This window comes from Vanellus vanellus (assembly GCF_965231255.1).
Source record: "Vanellus vanellus genome assembly, chromosome: 1".
NCBI classification, from domain to species: Eukaryota; Metazoa; Chordata; class Aves; order Charadriiformes; family Charadriidae; genus Vanellus; species Vanellus vanellus.
In genome coordinates, this window is record NC_138905.1 from 77,346,160 (window position 1) to 77,366,717 (window position 20,558).

Below are 20,558 nucleotides of genomic sequence, written 5' to 3' on the forward strand. Positions count from 1 at the left end.
AAACAACAAACCAAACAAACACAAAAAAAAGATCAATTTGGGCAGTGCTGGTTGCCTGCTTGTCTATGAAACACTACTAGCTAAACATTCAATGCTAGGAAAGATGTTACAAGAACAGGGTTTAGTAATTTTATAAGCATGCAGTAAGCAAGATGATGTCAGCAGAGGTCATTTTACAAGGTAGTCTCTGATATCCTACATGTAAGAGTTTCATACAGCATAATGAGGACTTTAGTTCAGTTATGCTTCATTAGAAATACACAGAAACAGTCACGAGTGTGGGAAGAGATGATCAGTAAGTGAAATAAAAAGAAAGATTTCTGATACAGGAAAGCAATGGAGAAGCAGCAGCAGGATAAATAAAATGATTTATACAGAGAGGGAAATGCTTATTAGGAAAACAAAAACCAAAATGCAAGTGGGGACTTGCACATGCAGCAAACATAAAAAAATAAAATAAAAGGATAATCAAGCAAACAAAGACAAAATATGTTAGACAAAGGGTCAACAAGTATTTATCTGGCATTGCAGAAGTTTGCATTCTTGCAGTGATGCCTGGAATATATACACCACTGAAGACAGCAAACACTGGAATCACTGAAGTGAGGAGGAGGAGGCTGGCAGGTTTTATTTGTGGCAACACTACATGGTTGAGTGCTAACAAGAAGTTGTTTTGTTTTGTTTTTAACAAGTTCTAGATGGGATCAGGCTGCAATAGAGGCTTTTGTTTGAGTTTTATTTTTTATTTTGCTCTGTAAATAATTAATGAACGTCAGTTATCAGACAAGACAGGCAATCAGGAACCATCACCAGAAAGCAGGAATAAAAATGTAAAAAATAAATAAAAAAAAATCAAAGTATTCTAAGAGGAAGAACTACTTAGAGGGAAGAAAATCAGCACAGGCAGTAATATGTGACTTACAAGACCAAGGAATGTAACATGGAGTTGTATGCATTACATTACAAAAATGGAAAAAAAAGTAAAAAACAGGTGCAGTGTACACAGCTTTTAAAATCATTTTTACATGCTGGACAAAATAAAACATCAATCCAAGGATATTAGTGAACGCTAATAAATAGAAGATCAACTATCCATTCAATAAAACCTGCTCTCAAGGCCCTTGCTCTTGCAAATTCTCTGCATCTGGAACTGCCACAGGCTTCAGGGAGGGTTATTTAAACAGAGGGACTGTACGACGGAGCCCTCTGTGTTAATCAAAACTACTAGCTGAGAGATCCTGTAAGCTGAGACATAGCTGGTGCATACAGCGAGGCAGAGTCCAGTGCTGAACCTTGTTCGGCTCTACCTCTGCCAGCACAACCCTCACCCTACCACACAATTTGCGCAATCAAACCCATCAGAAGCGAGTGAGGCTCTGGGCGGTCACAGAGCTTTATGCCATGGATCTGACTAAGAGATCACTACAGGTAACCGACAGATTTCCATGGGTTTTGAGGGCTCCGTCTTGCAGTATTGATAAAGGAGAGAAAAGAAAATGAATATATATCCATTCTTCTTTAATCTCAGGAAATTACTAGGAATTTGTAAGAATCTGAAATTAAACAAACAAAAAAAGTCAACATGACCACAATGCTAACGAAAACCGTTATGGATTTTAGGTTCTGATCTGTGAATAAGAATTTCCAAATTTTAACTTGTAGTATGCAAAAATATCCTTTTTTTATTTAAAAAAAACCCAGCAGAGTGGAAAGAAATGGTGCTAAGCAAATAATATATTCTGTAATCATAAATGTTTGTGTAGCATCTCCCAAGATGCTCCATCTCTTGAACGGCTTTTTCCTACTGATAATCTGAGTAAAAACTTATTCACTGCAAGTGTTGTAATTTTTAGAATCATAAAACATACAACAGGGAAGAAAGCACATCATGGTAATTCATTTCCCCCGATAACAGCTTAGAAAATAGGATTGTTTTCCTCACCTTGCTTACGCAAGAAAGTCTTGACTCATGAAAGTGAACAGAAGAGCTGAACATTCGTTCAGAATTATGAATGTTCTACACCTTTTTACTTCAAAAATGATTGGAGTTATGAAAAGAAATAAAAGTTGCAAAGGAGTAACAAAGGGATACTTCATTAACAAACATTTTGACAAAACATGCACAAATGCTTCTCTCTCTGTATAGCATGACCTTAGCTACTATGGCCAGCAACTGCTGTTACAGACTTCTCAGACTTCTCTCCGGAATGGTGCTAAACGCCTGTGAGATACAAACACACATGCGCACACACACACACACACATACATGTGCACATGTATATTCTATGAGGAATATGAAATAAAATGTGCTGCGCAGATGTACTTACCAATGCAGGTTCGGCCATCTGAATGTAGGGCATACTTCTGATGACAACCACACACAGGACCAGTATCTGTGTCATCACAGGTGTGTTGGCAGCCTCCATTCCCATAGTTACAGGTTACTAGTTAAGCCCCAAATGAATGTGTATATATATATACATAAATAAAATGACAATGAAACCAATTAGTCTTGAAGGCCTTGCAGAATACAGAAGAACAGCAACAAACCAAGTCATAAGGCAACATCACATTTGTATTTGCAGTTATTTGCATTTCTTATTCTTTCTGACCCCCTTTATCTTAGCCATGCTCCTGTCTCACGCCCTATTCTCAATCTATGCAATGAAGAAAAACAGAGAAAGAAAAAAAGAAGCATGTGCTACTTTTTCCCCAGTCTACTTGTATTCATAATTTTAGTATGACTGGCTAGCCAGTTCCATCTGTTCCTACAAGCTTCTTATCTGTGATGTATATGGCATGAAGAAATGAGCAGTCTACTAATAGAGACATATATTTTCAAGTCTACAGACAGCATTTCTCTTTTCCTTCCCCTTCACTTTCTAAGTGGAGGAAGCAGAGACCAAACAACAAGAATAGACCCATATAAGTCTTGAAATCTGTTATTTCAAGTACTGGTTCTCCTAGAGTAGAATAAGGTTTAAAAATAAAACAGGAAACATGGTTGGTTATTTTTTTCTTCTCTGAAACAAGAAATACATGGTTGTTATGGCCCTGCAGTGTGCTGGCCTCAACTAGGAACGAAGCATTGGAAGCTTCGAAGCTTTCACTTCGAAGCTTTCACTTCCAAGCATACAGTGCAAAATGACTTTTAGCAGTTAAAATGTCCTCTGGTGAAAAAATACTAAACATACATTAAAGCAAACATTTTTTGTGACAGGTAGAGTTTTGAAGTTTGTGTGAATTAATAGATCAGATTAAATTTCCTTTGACATGTGATGGATTTAATTTCTAAGTATTAAGACAACCCAGTTTTTAAATATTAAACTGGCTAGCGTCATTAGCGATGCCTCTCATTTGCCTCTGTTCTGTTTAACCCTTTGCAGTCACATAGCTTGATGCTGAATCAGAACACAGTTCTGATCTGACTGAATTCTGAATTCAATTTACTTTCTTTATATATACAGGTAATTTTGGACTAGGTTCTTTAGCAGTATATATATACTGGCAGATGCAGGGGAAATCCAATATACCACGATTCAGTTATATCATACTTGCCATTTCAGAGAACTTCAATGTTTTGAAATGTTACAGTAATTTAAATACTGACTACAGTAATTTAAATACCAACTCCTACTAATCAGAAGGAACTTCCTCACTTTGGTCTTAGCAGAATTTTCCTTCTAGATTAGAGAGCTTATAAAAGAGCCAGGGTAGCAAATTGCAATATAGAGTAAAACCAAGATAATGGTTAACAGGATTTTGAAATCATGTATCTAAATCTAAACTGAGGTTCTATCTAATCCAATAGGGCTAAACTCATGTAATTTCCCACTGACCTCAGAGACCCCGCTTTAACGCTAGCTTCTTAAAATGGAGTAGACTGAGATTTTCAGTCATAGTAACTAGAACTGAAATATCCCACCTCTGGTGTGAGTGTCCCAGTGCTGAATAGTCATGCCACTCTCAGTAATCACTGAAGTATTCAGCTTAAAATAGAACAGTTCTAAGAAAAGCAACCAAGGGAGACCACCACAGCATACCCAACAGAATTCCCTCCTGCCAGTGTGGGAACTGCAAGTTTACACCCGTGGTCTCTGCAAAAATCACAACAGGAACTGTCCACCTCCCAAGTGAGTACAGACCAGAGGCCACTACAGGGGCAAGCATCCTTGGTCCTTCACATGGTACAATTTGAATAAAATCCTTGTGTTCAGAGATACAGAGGGAATAGTCTCATCACCTAGTGGTAAGAACAATCCCCAAGAAGAGGGTCTGCCTGGATTCCCACATCTCCCCAGGAATACCCCTGTTCTATCCAATCGGGAAGGATGCCAATGAGAAAGATGGACAGCAGCCTGATCCACATTGCCTTATTGGAGATGGACAGTTTGCGTACTAGGCTGGAAAATGGGAATTGTGGTTTAAGTCCCACCAGATAGAGAAGTGAATTGAACTCACAGACCCCAGGTCATAAGAATCCTAAACTTGCAAGGAATTACATTAACCCCCCCCAAGCAACAACTATCCTCAGGCATTCTTTTTCCTTCTCCAGTTTTATAACGTAACTATTAATTTCTTTTTGTGAAAAAATATGTGAAGCAAAACATACTGCTTTGCATCGAATGGAAGCAACATTTCCTTTCCTTCAATACACAATAACATTTTAGCTTTTAGTTTTGATGCAAAACAGACAAATAAAAATTTTACATCAATTCTGCATTCTTAAACCTCCCACCTTTTTGATGCAGTCATGCTGAAAAATCGTTTCCTTGCTCAACACTATGCCTGTCCTTATTCATCTCTCTTCTTTTTACCCATTCTTTGATTTGCAGTTTTTGGGGGTTAATTTTTTTCTTGTGCATGTCTCTCTATGCCACATTATGTATGCAACAATAACTTCTTGGTTAATCTGGAAGTAGATGAAATACTGGTTTGCAGCTTAGCTGAGAGTTAGAGGAACAGAGGTTGTTTGAATCAGCTGGCTGCAGCCTGACTGCAAGCATGAGCTCTCTTCTGGCCAGCTGTGTCTGGGATGTGATCAAGCAGGGGCAGTAAGTGGTACAGAAGGCAGCTGCTTGCAATATCCACAGTATTGGGCGCACGCTAGCAGAGCTAATCCAGAATAAGGTAATTTCTGTCTACCTATCCTCCCCGCCTTCCTGACCCCATATGCCTCTTGGACTACGTGGAGGTTCATTCAATGTTTCTATCCCTGTTGGACTGAAGTGCCTTCACAAATTAACTTAAAGGTGTTGTTTATGCCAGATGTTTAAATACATTTCTAGCCAACAGTACTTTTATTGAGGATTTTAAAGTGTGATCAGCAACAAAGTGTATATTTTGAACTTGACTGCAGTAGTTATTTTTGGCATTCCTTGCTGAAAGCCTCTGCTGGCAGAGATGCAAATATCTTAACACAGTTTCTCTGATCCACGTAATATGAGGGACTTTTCCTTACTATATTTGCCTATGAAAATTTGCACTACACTGATGGGGTTTATAGGAAATCCTGCAGAATCACATAATTCTTTTATAGTTTCCCTATATACTAAAGTTACTGGTTCCTGTTCTACCCAGTCAATGAACACAGATGTAGGTCAGTTCCTTTTCCTGTCTCTTACAAATATTAGTAAATCATGTTTTTGAAGGACTTGAATTTCTGTCTAGACTACAATTTGTATTTATTTTAAGCAACTTGAGCTAAAGTTCTGGAGCTTGATAGCTCTGCAGGTGAAATTGGTACAAAATCCAGTTGTAAAATATGTCATTTCAATTTCCTTCCAGCCTTAATTCTGTGGCAGTGACGCACTGAGAAGTTTCTCTTGCTTAGAGGAAGAAAACCAAAATTATTTAAAAGCAAAAGGACATCCAGATCTACTCCATTTTTGTCAGAAAGCATTAAAGCAAAATTAATGAGAATTCAAAGTGTTCTTTTAAAAACTATTTCTGATAAATTCAGAGTCTACAGCTACGTAAAAGACTGTGCTCATTCAGAGTCTGTGACATCAAAAAGGCAAACAGAAAGAGGCAAAATGGTAACTTCCAGTAGACACAGATCAACTTTAAATGTTGTAAATCATGTTACAATCGAAAATAGTAAGTAATTGTGGGTGGTATGTTTTTTTTTTTTTAACCAAAGGAGAATATACATATAACTGTTAGATATACTTATCACTACATAGCAGATTTAAAACAAGAGTAACACCATTGCTTTTGACACTGCTTCACCATTCCCGTATGTCTTTAGTGGAATCAAAATGCTGGGCTCTTTCCCTTAGTGGGAGAAATACCTTGTACAACTGGGTAAAAGCAGCATCTCGTACAGAAGGCTCTGCTCACGTTGGCTACAAACATGAGTAGAAACAGCACACAAGCCCCACGAAGATGCACACCATCTCTGTGAGGTATCTAATGCTGGTGACCAAGGTAGCACTCCGTTTTCCCAACACTGCTTCTACTGTGAATCAAGAGCTATGGGGCATCCTGAGCCTTAACCCTGACACTGGTGCTTCATTAGCTTTCAAACAAGATTAATTCCTTTTGCTGAGTATAATTCTCAGGCTCTTGAACTGGCCAGCCACCTTTCAGGGCCTACAGACTGGCAGCATGGCATAATCTCCCGAACTGTCCACCTGCCTATGCTGTAAGCAGCAGCAGCTATTCACTTTGGCTGAGCTGAGCTAAGCATTCCTGGGACACAGTTTGCATGTGGACCAGTGCTTACATCCATAGAAATATATGAAATAGTCTTGAAATGACATTTTCATTATGAAAGACAAAAAACAACTGTCTGGAAGAGGAATGACATCTCAAAGAACAAAAGGGATTTGAATATACTTATTCCATTAAATAATGCTATTAACGTTCCATGCTAAAAGCTCCAGAAGATAGAAAATACCAGAATTCAGCCTCACTCTACAGGCTAAATCCTGCTTTTGGTGCTTCTCTGAACTTAGAACATAGAATCTTTTTTCTGGTCTTTTCCATCTGACATGCCCATGACAAGGAATATTTGAAAACATATTGCCAAATATTAAACCTAGCATTAGCACCCACAAACCTAAAAAATCCCTTAAGACAATGATGCCCTGATCTTGTCCGCCTGTATATACTATGGCTCAGATGCCACAGAATTTGCGACAAGCCAGATCTTTGTTTTTGTAATATGGCTTTCTGTGACAGTTTGAACCAGCACATTGTAATTCCAGATAAATTAAACATTGCGCTGTTTTTTAACTAAATTGGCCATGAAATATATAATTGATATATTATTTATTCTAGTATGGCCTTACATTTTTAACATTCTGGAAATCTTTGTACTGACAGCAAATAGCTGTGTGAGATCATTGTCAGCAGGAGCTGAAAAGCTGCCACTTGGTATAGGTGGGGCAGCATTGTATTGTAAACATACTAGACAGGATTTTTAGAATTACTTAGCACTAGCCCTCCTGCTCACTTCAATAATTATTATTGGAGGGGGCAGAGAGAAATAGCTGCAGTTAAGGTTATCCAGCCTTTTTCATTAAAAGATTCAGCTTATAACTCTGCCAGAATTAATTCTTTTAGGTTGCAACTTGCAGGTATGTGTATCTGCTTTAGGTTTCCTCTTGGTTTTTCAAGATCCAGTGAAAACGATCTAGCTAGTAATGAGATTAACAAAAAATATCTCGGTTTGTTCATGTTTGGGAAAAAACCTTCAGTTTATCAAAAATTTCTAATGCAAACATGCTCAGGAGCAGGATTTTAAAATCTATCATGGATACAAATATAGAAAGAGGAGGTCGTTTCCCATGTTTTTCCACTGTATTCTGGAACCAAATTCACTATTCCTAATTAACTTCTTTCTGCTGCCAGCAAGGATCTATGAAAATCAATACAAAAGCATATCGTTCTTCTAATGCTTGTGTACACAGAAGATGGTAGTTTACTGCTGCTTTGGATCTAAAAGATGCAGCTCTTCCAAGGAATCATGTATGGATTTGTATGATTCTGCTTAGTGCATTTCCAGGTGACCTCTTGAGGTCCCTTACAGCCTCAATGCTTCTGTGTTTTCCTAGCATGGTGGGCAGGATTATTATTTTTTTTTTTTTTTGTAACTGAGAAATTGCATGTTTAAAATTTACACTAAGAAACCATTAAGGTTGCAATATTAAGCACTCAAAAACTACAAAATAATAGACTTCTGGTACACAAACTTATTGTATCATAACCATCCTTAATGACAAATGTGGAAAACACTCCTGTCTTATTCAGTGCACAGTGGAGCTAGGGAAAGTCAGGTCTGTGGAAACAGCTGGAGAATCTTGTCTCATTTGCTGCAGAACGAGTAGTAAATCAGAAAGGGGCCGTCAAGAAAGGATGGTCTTGTTCAGACAGTGAATAGAGCCCTAAAAAGCTCTAATCTGCCCCTGCTGTGGAATTCCTGCTTAGGGCTTGGCAAGTCACTTGAATCCCACCTATTACAAGCTACAAATACTATATTCCTTTCTCCATGGCATTTGCAACTACAGCTGGAGCCATTTGGAGCTTGGCTTTGATCATACTAAAATGCTATGAATGCTGAGCTGGGTTCTGGGTGTTTCTTGTTAATCACCTATTACTACTAAATGACGTTGACAGTAACACCTTTATATTCATTTCCTATTTGTAAGATAGGCAAACCAGTACTTTTTAACTTGACAAGAATGTTCTGAAAATACATTACCAATGCCTACAAAGCACTTTGATATTACAGTGATGAGTATCATGGGAAAATCCATGAGGAAATTAAAAATTTTATGTTCACAATAGGGTTTAAATACTGTGCAGCAGGAAAGGCATGACACTGAATTATGGAGAGGAAGCCATTGAACAAAAGCCTGTTTAATGAGCACTGACCATCATGTACACCGAATGAAGCAAGACACCAATAGTGACTGCCTTATTAGCATGTGATGATATGACCAGCTGATATGCAATCACATAATTAGGATGTAATGACAATCTTGTAATGCATGCATAAAAAGGAGGGGGCCTCCCTCCCATTTTTTATGCTTTCTAACTTATTTTAACATTTTTTTTCCTTCAAGGAACACATCTCATTACTAGCGGACTTGGGCCAATACATCTGAAAACCTCTCCCAGTATTCTGATTCAATTGCAAACTGGCTGATAAAAATTCACTAAGTGAAGTACTGGTTCTCTACAACTGGTTCACATAAAAAAACAGAAGCAACCTCTGAAAAACCCTGAAAGGCAGAGTCTCCTGGAGAGACCATGATAAATCAGAATAATTGACAGGGACACAGCAATATACTAGGGGTATATCAGACCCTACCAGTCCCTGGTATACAGGGCTACTGACCCAGCGTGGGCTGACAAGGGGCGAGTGTGTCTTTTTCAGCTCTTCATCACAGCTGTACTCAGTACTTGCAAAGCTGCAGCTCAAGATTTTAGCCAATTCCACTGAAACAGTTAGATGTGAAAAAGTTTTTTTAAAAGTGAAGCTTTGGTTTCAGAACTAGACCTTTATAAATAGCCTGCTGTAATCTCACAGTTACTGTCCCAGGCCATCTGGCTACAGCTTTATACTTCTTTGCATTTGGAAGGGCTAGAAGTACAGTTATTTTAAATAAGACTCTGAAACATATTTGCAGAATGTGTTGTGGGTTTAGGGGTCTATGTACTCTGCAGCAAGCTCTGTGGCCTTGAAAAACTCAGCGTCCCTACTTAGAGGTCTGTCAGCAAAAGTTCATTATACTTCCAACTACAATTTGAACACAACAGGGCACAGAATAAATTCAGAATTTTCACTCTATTAAACCTTGAGACATTTAGAAATATTGCTTTAGAAAAGGCTTTAAACCTCCTGTCACCGTCTTACTATGAAAAAGGATAATGTAATTCCTAAGGAATGTACAAATTTGTGGAAACAAATAATAAACAACATAAACATCCTCTCCCACTTTATCAATGTGGCTGATGTTGCACTGTAATTAAAAGCATGCAATGTTCACTTCTAATAAACATTGAGAATGAAAATATCATAAAGGCAATTTTGTCTGTGCTTTTGTCTTTGGCCCTGTGTAGCCTTCCCATACTGAGGAGCAATCAGGCTGTACAATATCCTGTGGCCTTTCTTGATGATATTCAAAGGTGACTTTGTACTTGGGAACTAGTATCATCTAAGCATGTTTACACAGTGGAGATCTCAGGAAGAAAAAAGCTGAAGTGAAGGAAAGGCTATCACAGAAATACTGGCCATATGCCTAGCACGAAACATGTTTCATGTCATTTTATTGTACTTCCATTCTTTCGTCTCTCAGAAAGCTACCAAGTAGGAAGCAAGCTATTGGAGTCAGATCTAACACTCACTGAAGCCATCAGAAAGACTCCCATGCAATTTGGAAGCTTTCAGATGATGGTGCTGAGTTACAGAGGGTCAATTACTTTAACCTGGACAGAGTAATTTCCAATTTTGTGGGCTAATGAGTATCTATAGTTTTAGCATCCCAGACTTGAGAATATATCACTCAGGGTTTTTCCTTGAAGAACAGTATATATGATACAGCTGCATGTTTTGCAAGTAATAACAAGAAAAGTAGACTGTGTGCAGTGGAATCAGGACTAGAGCAAACATTTCTAGCCTTTGAAAAAGAGGAATTAACACTCTTAATTTGATAGCTCTACTGGGTTTTTCATTAAATCCATTAGTAGATTTATCAATGCAACTACCATTGTGGACCTTCAAAATATTGCAAGCCAGAATCCTCTATGCTTTATTTGTTTTGCTTTACAAGGAAAGCCTGGATTAAATTGATCCCTCACTTTTCTGCATTCATAGGAAGGGGGAAAAGTTGTTACCATTTAGCTAACAGAATCACTGCCAACATTCTGTTATTCAATCCCTATTATCCATCCCCAAGCACACCTTCTACAGCCAAAAACACATCACTAAAATTACAAATCACCTTTGGCCAAAACAAAGTTGATTTCTTGGCTTCTGGAAAACAACAACAATGAAGCAAATAAGACATTTTGGGGCATTTGAAATTTAATCTTCATCTACCTACATTTGCAGTCCTTCTGGTTTTTGGCAAGTTCAAAGCCAGGCCTACATTCGCAGGCAACCCCACCTTTGGGCGTCTCCCGGCAGATGTGTGCACACCCATGATCTTTGTTCATACAGTTCATACCCTCTGTAAAAAAAAGAAAGAAAAATTGAAAATATTAGTACTGAAATAAAATAATTATATGCATCCAGTCCTTCCATAATTTTAATTATAGTTTTTATTTTGCCTGTGGACTGTGTTCCACAAGGCAAAAGAAAGCAGCTCAAAAGAGGTATACAATCAGCAAAACAGTGTAATAAAGGACAAACTTCCTCTGGGGCAAATATAACAAGTACTAGTGTGGAATATAGGATGTCTCTGACCCATGTAGAAACCCAGGACTTGTGATTTCCCTACTCCACATCCATATTCTAATCTTCCATTAAAATATCATGGATTTAAAGGATACTCCAGGAAGTTGTCCCACAGGTGATGATCAGAGGTGAATAACTGAGCTCACTCTTATTTTTCCCTTGTATAAATTTAACGGTCGTTACTTCCTGGCACATTTTTATTTGCCTGTTAATGTGCTTTATATTTTCTAACACACAAAATCTACCAAAGATATCTGAGCATTTTTGCTTGGATCTGTTTCTTCGATATTTGTTATACATCTCAATTATCTGTGTCATCCACCGTAACTGAAGCCCATCTCTAACAAACCTACTACCACTTCTCTCTTTGACTATATTAAACAAAATATACCAGCTGGTCAACAAACGTCAAAGTGCCATGGGTGGACTCCTGTTAATGTTCATGCCAAGGAGCAGTATCAACCAGCTTTCTCTTAATCATCATAGGGACAATTTTAGCTTTCTAAATCATGTAGGTGATTTAGATACCGAATGCGCCTCATGCTCTTAGGGGCTTTCATTACCGTGTTAATTCAAATCCCACATATTCACAGAAATCTTGAACTCAGTCCTTATGGGTCAGCATCTAGCATTCCTTGTGTGAACGAAGGCTAGCTAGATTTGCATTACAAAGCCTTTCCAGACTTCCCCTTGGATATCTGACCTGGAAAGGAGAGACAAATTCTCTCAGAGTACGCTGACCGAGAATTCACAGCGTAACTCAGCTTACTACCACAAAAACAGCATGTATTCCCCAAAACACTGGTGCGTGCAACATCAGTGTGGACTCAGCAGCTCAGTTGTCACTTTGTAACATGGCTACTCCTACCGATTCTAGGCTAATTTTCCAAAACAACTCCAGTGTGAAATGTTCAACTAAAACCTACAGTAACAATATACTGTAAATAAATGATTTTTCAGGGCTGTTGCAAAGTTTTTGCTTCCAAAGGTGAAAATGATCGCTGCCCTCCCTTTTTGTTCTTACAGAAACTACGTGAAAGCACCTGCCACCTCTGGCAGCTACACACACTGCCTTTAAGCTGAGGCTGGTCACACCCTGACGAATACTTGAAACCAAGTGTGGAGGCTTTATGATGAATTTGAGCAAAAGTTTCTCTGCATACAAAATAGTTTTTAATTGAACACAAATTAGCATGTAAGACAGCTACTAAGAAACTGTGTACAAAATTCTGAGGAGGACATGCTACAGAAAGTCATTCAGAGATTCCCTCAGGTTGACAGAAGCCAACAGCTTCAGAAGTTATTTGCACTGCTTAACTTTACCTCAGAAATGTTTATATTAGCAGAGCAACGAAAACACACATCACCAGCCCGAGTGGGTATTTTTGTCCATCTCTACTACAAAAATATCAGGATCTTAAATCTCACTGCCTATGAAAACCAACATCACAGACAACAGATGTACTTCTCTCTTCTAAATTCCCCTCTGTGTTAGCCTTGATGAGTCTAAAATCTTGCCAAAGCACAAAAAAAAGTATTCTCTCTAAACCGTAGCCTGGACAACAGATGCTACTGGAAGATATGATACATACTATCCTACACTATACCATACCATCCTATACATCGAAGTGAGGTATAAGTGTTTTGTTTGGCTGAACAGATGTAAGAAACCTGGGAACGGCCTCATTGAAGATTTTGAGGCATTTTATAATCTCTTTCTCTCCATTTCTCCCAACAAAGGATTTCAGACACAATGTGTTTGACAAACTGCATTCCTGCGCACTACGCTATGTTCAGAAAAGGATCTGGGAAAGATAACACATGCCTGATTGAGTCACACAGCTGAGGCAATGAGAAGAGAGGAATTAGATAGATGAAAGAAGATATTTAATGGCCAGAAGTGAAATGAAGCAAGTGATTTTCAATGTTTACTTACAGATACTGAATATCTACCATTGTTAAAATCACTTGGGAAGACAGAAATTGTGCACCGCTAAAAATATCGGGAGAAATCGAACATCAGAATTATTACATTTTGAAACAAAAGTGAAAGAAAAAGCATAATTTTATGCTGGTATTTGTGTGTAAGACTACAATATTTCAGTCACTGTATTAATCATTTCAGTTATTGTATTCATCAGGTAGCTGGAGCTGTAGAAAAAATGTTTCAGTTTAGCTGGAGAAGAACGCCACAAAAATCTCCTAAGCCTGAAACCCATTATTTCAGAAAATGTAAGGTTTTCTTGTGCCATGAAAGACCATTATTTTTCAGTCAAGAGCGGGAACTCATCCACATTTAAACTTCTCAGTTATATTTTAGTATTTTTCAAAATCCCTTAGAATTAAATTACAAAAAAAAAAATCCTAAACAAAATTTCGTTTCAGCCTGAAATAATTATTTAAATAAAAATGCAGTAAAAAAATAATTTTTCAGCAAATGCAGTATTTGGCCAGATGTCTTCTGTATCAATCTGCAAACACAAATGATTTATGTATCATTGTTGATACATAGCATTCACTTTTTTTGCAAGCTGACTCTTCAGACAATACTGAACCTTTCATGATATAGCACACAAATCACAGTAAAAAATACAAAAATATGCTAACTACTTTCCTAATACTAGTTTAGTTGCTATACAAATGCATATAAATGAGAGAGAAAAACACACCTAAAATGACTTTGTTCAGTATTCTCTTTAGCAGGATGTGGTTCAAACTCTAAAATGAACTAGAAATATGTAAAACACCTCACACATATTTTCTTATACTGGAACTGGATGGAGTGCACTGCTGGTAGCAAAATAACTGGTCTGCTGACTGCACACCACCCCACTATCACAGAAGTAGTAAAATATTTGAGTCATCATCCCCCCTCACTATCACCTCCTGAGAAACAAAGTTTTGCCTTATTTTAGTTAATGTTTAGCAGCCACCTAATGTGCACATGCTTTTTACATAAGGAGCCAAGAGCGTGAATAACAGCATGCGAAAAATTCCCCTGATGTGAAAGGGGGAAGTTTCTTAAACATCTCAGTGCCTGCCTTGGAGTTCAGCTTCCCTTGCCCCAGGACAAAGGGTGCCCCAAAGGGGAGGCGGGTAGCGTGCTTCCAGACCCACTGGCACTGCCACGTGCAGGCAGCCAGGAGGCTCCTCTCCCCAGTGACGGGCAGCGCACAGCTCCAGCAAAAATGCGGTGTTCCCTCTGGGGGTAATCAGCACAATCAAGGCCAAACAGCTTCATTTGTAGAAATGAGTGGAAAACTAGTCATTCAAGTGAAAAACACGATCATGGAAAAATTGGATGGGATTCTGCTGCTCATTGAAATGCGTTGGAAGTTTTTCTCTTAATCATCATAAGCCCAAACTCAGCAGAGGGGCCCCAGAACCAAGAGGAGTGCCATGTGCTTCATGCGTTGCTCCTACCTAGAGCTGACCAATGTAATGAAGAACCAGGCAAGAGAGGGGAAACATCTATGGAATTATTCTAGGCCATTTCCAAGACAGTACATGCCCACAGCAGTTTTACTTCAGTATGTTGCATGGTCTGGGCAAAATATCAGGCAATGGATCTTCCACCCGAGCCTTAACCAGAAAGTATTTGTAGAAGTACATCTTTTACTACACAGCCTTGTGGCCCCCCTCTCTCTCACGTCATGTGCACAACTGCATAACTCTGGTTTTGAACACAAGGAGTTGTTCCTAGCTGCCTTTCTTGTTGTTGTTTTTTTTTGTTGTTGTTGTTTACCCAGGGATCTGTGTGTCCCAGCTTCTAGAACTGATGTGGCTATGGGTCAAGTAGTTCCCAAATCAAGGGAAAGACTAAATGTTGGTAAAAGAGAAGTCTGTACACCAAAAATTCCTTTATCGTCATAACACTAAAATGTCTAACGTTGCAAGGTTCTAGGTTTTTCATGTTAACTGATAATAAAAGCAGTATCTTAATTTCATGCACTGCTACTCAAGATAGTCTCTAAAGCCTAGCACAAAAATGGGTGCATGTTCTCTTGGCAGACAGTAAAATAAACTTTTTAAACATAGACACACTCTCAGCAAATTCACCTTACAAAAAGATTGCAAAACAGAATCCAATAGAAAACATATTATAAACAGGAAGAGAAATGCCACTTAAGAATGGAAAACACTAATCGAATTAAACCAAATCCTCTCTCAGCATTTTAGATATGACTTGAGAAACTCTCTCCTATTGCATTCCTGGATTTTTTCTGACTTTCAGTTACAAAAGATTGTTCATGGGAGAGTGGCAGACATTGTTATATGACCCACAATGCACATTCATTTTTTATTGCTGTCCTAGGAAAGATTTGGGTGTGAGTCTACTACTTTAATCCAGTCTGCCATCTAGTTATCACAAATCTCTTAATAGTGCTGTTCTGCAAAATGTTCTGTCTGATACAATGACCTCTCCATTGTATTATGCTCTAAAAATGTTTTCAGCTCAATGGCTCTGAAAGTGCTTAAATCAGGCTGATTGTGACAACAAATGTACTGATTAGCCTTTATTTTTCATTAGCACCGCCTGTTCTTATTTTAATTAACACTTCTAGCAATTATTTTACTCTGTGGTTCATCATATATGCTTACATTATCTTCTACGTTGTCATTATTTCACTTATTCTGGTTTTATATTGCTATTTTTTATAACTTCCAAATAAACATGCTGATTGCAAACACAATCTGAAAAATACTACTTTAAATTGCACTGAAGATTAATATAATAAAATATAATAATAACTTCTAGAATATTGTCAGAGTATATGTGGTTGAATGTAGTATGAAAATACAAGAAATCTTGAACTTAACCCATATACACACAATGCACAGTAGCATGTGCATGACACATACTCAATCCTCAAAACTACATAATTGGATTCTCTTTTTTGCTGATAAGTTAATTTTAGCACTAGGTACACAACGAAATCTCTCTTATTACAGTTGCACACTTACTTAAAAAAATGAATCTTACAAAAATAATAAAAAAGTTACAGACATGATTTACGAAATTCATACATCACACACAATTTGTATGATTCTGTTCTAGTAAAAATGTTAAAAGTCATTGAAGTTATATGCAAGTCATTGAATTTCTGGACTCTGATAAGCCACAGTGTTTAATTGTTTATGAACTGTTTTACACATTTTTTATGAACATACCTTGTACGCAAAGTAAAGCATAAATCTTTATAACACAAAACCCAAGCAATTGTTGTGGTTAATTTCTCTCCATCAATCTTAGTTATAGGGGATAATTGCTTTTGCTTGGGTAAGGATCCACGTTGCGCTACGAAACTGCTACCAGTTATATTCAGGACTTTCAAGAATCTTCTCTTTTAGAGAACTGCTAATTTAAGCAATGGTAGAGTTCAACTGTATTAGGATCAGTTGATACAGTTCAACTATATCAGTATGTATCATATATCATGGCAAAATATAATAATATATTGTAACAATAATAACTATATAGTAAGAAGCAAAATGTAGCGCGTATATCTCTTTAGATCACCTGATTGTCACTTATGGTCATTCTCTCAATGCCTGGTGCTAGAAAGAGGGAATATAACTTCAGCAGCAGAGAGAGGAAAGAATACAAGAGGAAACAAGCATTCTGATTTTAGTTGTTTACTAAACTATTAGCATAGTGGGACTTTTTTTATTTATTTTTTTTAATTCATGTGAGAAATTACAGCACTACAGTAAAACACACTGGTCAATGACCAAGCAATGTAGAAGTCTGACAGAGACAACTCCTCTCCCAAAGTTTTCCTCTGTTAGGAATGGAGGTCAAACAAAACACACAAAGTTTCTGATTGAGACAGGACAGGAACATGATGTTAGTGAAAGTGCAGGATGGCTGTTTCAAGCCAAATGTTACATTATGCATGTAAATTTTGGTCATATGAATGCAGTTAGATGGTTGACTATCCAAAAAAAAGCACACTGTTAACTTTTTGGCTGGCTTGTGGAAAGCAGGCCCCCATCTACACCTGCGAGTGTCCCTACTTTGGCCTTCTAACTCCAGCATCTCGTGTGCTTCAAAAGAGTGAAAAATCAAAAATTTGGCTAAAAAAATCAACATTTGGCTAAACAATCCAATTATAGTCAACAAATACATAGGGTCAGATCTTTGCTGCATTGAAGCTGAAGGACTGCTTTCCAACAGCCTGGATCTGACCTTCACCTTTATGCTGCATAGTTGCATCAGATCTTCTGGACATTTCTGGCTCACTAATATAGGCCTGATTCTGGGATGTAAAGAATGTCTGGGTGAGCTCACCTTAAAACAGAATATGTCCTCACATGAGGATAAAAAAAAGCACCAAGATTTGCTCTCTTCAGCAAGAAAATGGAGGATAAAACTAACTGATTGAGACAGCTACCCTTCCTCAGCTGATCATGTTGTGGGTACAAAGCATCCATCTGGGAACAGATCACTAGATCTAAGTGAGAAAGCTTGCATTGAGTATGCCAGAAATTTAATAATCTATGTCATGGTTTAATGTTTTTCATATTCTTAACTGAAGGAATGTAGCACATGGACTTTCTTTCAATTCTCATTCCTGAAATAAGTTGCTTGGTTCTGCCTAAACCTTTAGGAAAATACAGTTGTTTCAGTGGCTACAACTCACCCCAACAGAGGTTGAAAAGAAAAGAAAACAAATAAAGCAGGCCAACTGACCCAAGGAAATGGAATTCTACACTATTAAGCAGGCTGGCTGAAGAAATTCTGGACATCACTCAAGAAAACAGCTGCTGCTATATTACAAAATAAACAGATTCAAGTTTATTTAGTAATTACATGCGTTTTCAGTTTGAATATAAAACGTGCTTAGGGCCAGTGTCTTCAGCAGGCAGGCTTGCAGTCTCATCTCTGACAAGATGTTCCTGCTCTGAGTTGCAGCCAGAAAACCGCATGTTATCCATCCCTGAAGAGGGGTTTTGTCTTAAGATTTAGAAATAGGCATGTGTCAGAAATATAACTTCACTCTGTCAGCAGTAAAAGCAAAGATTTGAAATTCTGAAAAGGTACTATAATTTCAGGAAAGAGGATAGAAAGATTAAGTGAATGATGGGAGTGAACAGACCAAGTTTAATTTAGCAGAAAAACCATGCAGGTAGGGAAAGGAAATAGATTCAAAGATTTCCAGAAAACATGAGCAATTCCTGTGGGACCAAGCACAGAGAACAAGAATGACTGGGTGAAATCCAGCCCAGGTTGTTTGTGACCGACTTGTGATTGTGTGGTGGCTTTTTGGTGGATCACATGAAAGAAGTTTGGCAATCTCAGTCTGTTTCCCACATTGCAGAGCTACCAATAGAAGCTGGTGCTCACTGAAACCCCTTCCAATAGTCTTTGTGGGGAGATGGAGTATAGTTACCTTCTTACACATAGATATGGTTTATCTCAAAGAAAATTCAGCAAGATAGCCCAGGGAATGTGTTGCTGCTGCTCTGGCAGAATCAAGGCTGTCAGTCTCTGCTAGCATCTACTTGGCACCTGACATTACCACTGATTTCGCACAAAGGAAAATAAATGGCAGGGGAGGAGAAAGATGAAAACAAGAAAGGAAAGCACAACAAAACACAGTCAACACTACTACAATCTGCTTTTAATTTTGCTTCATCTTTAAATCACAATTCCTTAAACAGTAAAGCAAAGCAAAAGAAAAGGTTGTTTTTTTGGGGAGTCAATGCTACACAAAGTCCCTTGGCAGATGGAGTTGACCCTGAGGGCAGACAAGGCTATGCAGGAGGAATAGCTGAGGAATGAGCTTTCTCTGTTTCAGTCTTCACCACTGCTGTCATATTGCTTGGTGCCTTGGTGGGAGCTAATAAATCGTGAGTCGTTCTGATATCCTGGCCCCAAGAGAAGTGGTGCTACAGCAGAGCTAGCAAGTGACAACATCATCAAGGCATGCGCAAATACCCTCAGATGGGTAGGAGTTCAGTAACTATGAAGAAGTCCCAAGTTGTCTCAAAAATGAGAAAATCCCAGGGTATTTTTTAAAATAGCATAGTAAAGAGATGAAAACTTGGCTCACTCTTTCCTAAAAGGTTCTCTTAAGGGATAAAAAGTACCTATTTACAACATGGGAAGACTGTAGAGCGTTATACCAGATAATGGCAAGAAAATGTTTTTCCCATCCCTGGTCACAGGAAAACTGAATACTGAAACAAAATTTCTCCACCTCTACGAAGTGAAACTTCTCATAAAGATGTTGCAAAGGTTTTAGTCCTCCAATAAAATGACTTAAAATAATCTCAGAAAGCAGACACTTTCCACAAATATAAATAAATCATTTTTTGCACATAACAGCTTTTCAGTAGTGTTTTATAAGAAGGTTTTGAACTGGGTCTAACCAAAGTTTAAATCACTGTAGTATCATTTGTGTAAAGATGAGGCAAGAGATGGAAAGATAGGACAAAAAGAAGAATCCTAAAATCTTATATTTTTTTCCTTCTTCTGAAATCTGCACAGCTAACATGAGACAGCCTTGGTTTCCAGAAATAAATATTTCTAATAAAATATTTTAAAAATAAATATTTCTAGGGCACTTTTTCAAACACATAGCATATATTCAAATAGATAGAATAACAGTCAATATTTCAGCAACACTTTGCTTTTCAGGAACTCCTTCACATCCCAAACTCTTCACAGGAAAATTTTATAACTTCTTGCAACATCATATAATTAAACATAAAATGAATATGTGCTTGATCAGCATCTTTGGAAGCAAGAAGAGATATTTAGCAGATTTACTTTCTGACTGTGTTATTTAAGAAAGCTGTGTATTAAGTAAACCTTGCAAAGCAGCAAGATGAAACAGATTCCTCTTCTGGGTTCCTACTAAGCTTTAACTAAGACGCTTCATTCCCCATGGAACCAATCAGTGATGAAGGGCCCTGGATGTGTGTGAGGGTTTACTTTCAAATTCCAAGTGGAAGAATGACCTCAGCAATGCCTATTCTACATTGGGAATATTATCACAACTCAAATTCTTTTTCAGGGAAGCAACAGTCTCCTGTGGCCCCAACTTATAGGCACTACCTTTCTAAGGCATAATACACCTCAAATCAGCCAATGTTGTCAGAAGAAATCTGATACTAATTTTGCTATTCTAGTAAGATTGTTTTA

General features: G+C 37.8%; 1 protein-coding gene across 1 annotated transcript in view; it reads right to left on the minus strand.

Annotated features, from left to right (window-relative positions):
• The window catches only part of SCUBE1 (signal peptide, CUB domain and EGF like domain containing 1), a gene marked incomplete at both ends in the record, with an annotated part of 216,319 nt that overhangs the window by 93,350 nt on the left and 102,411 nt on the right, over positions 1 to 20,558 (minus strand). Inside the window, 2 exons of the mRNA XM_082488477.1 lie at positions 2,328 to 2,444; positions 11,055 to 11,180. Of these exons, the coding sequence (XP_082344603.1) occupies positions 2,328 to 2,444; positions 11,055 to 11,180 (243 nt within the window). The remainder of the gene's footprint in view (positions 1 to 2,327; positions 2,445 to 11,054; positions 11,181 to 20,558) is intronic.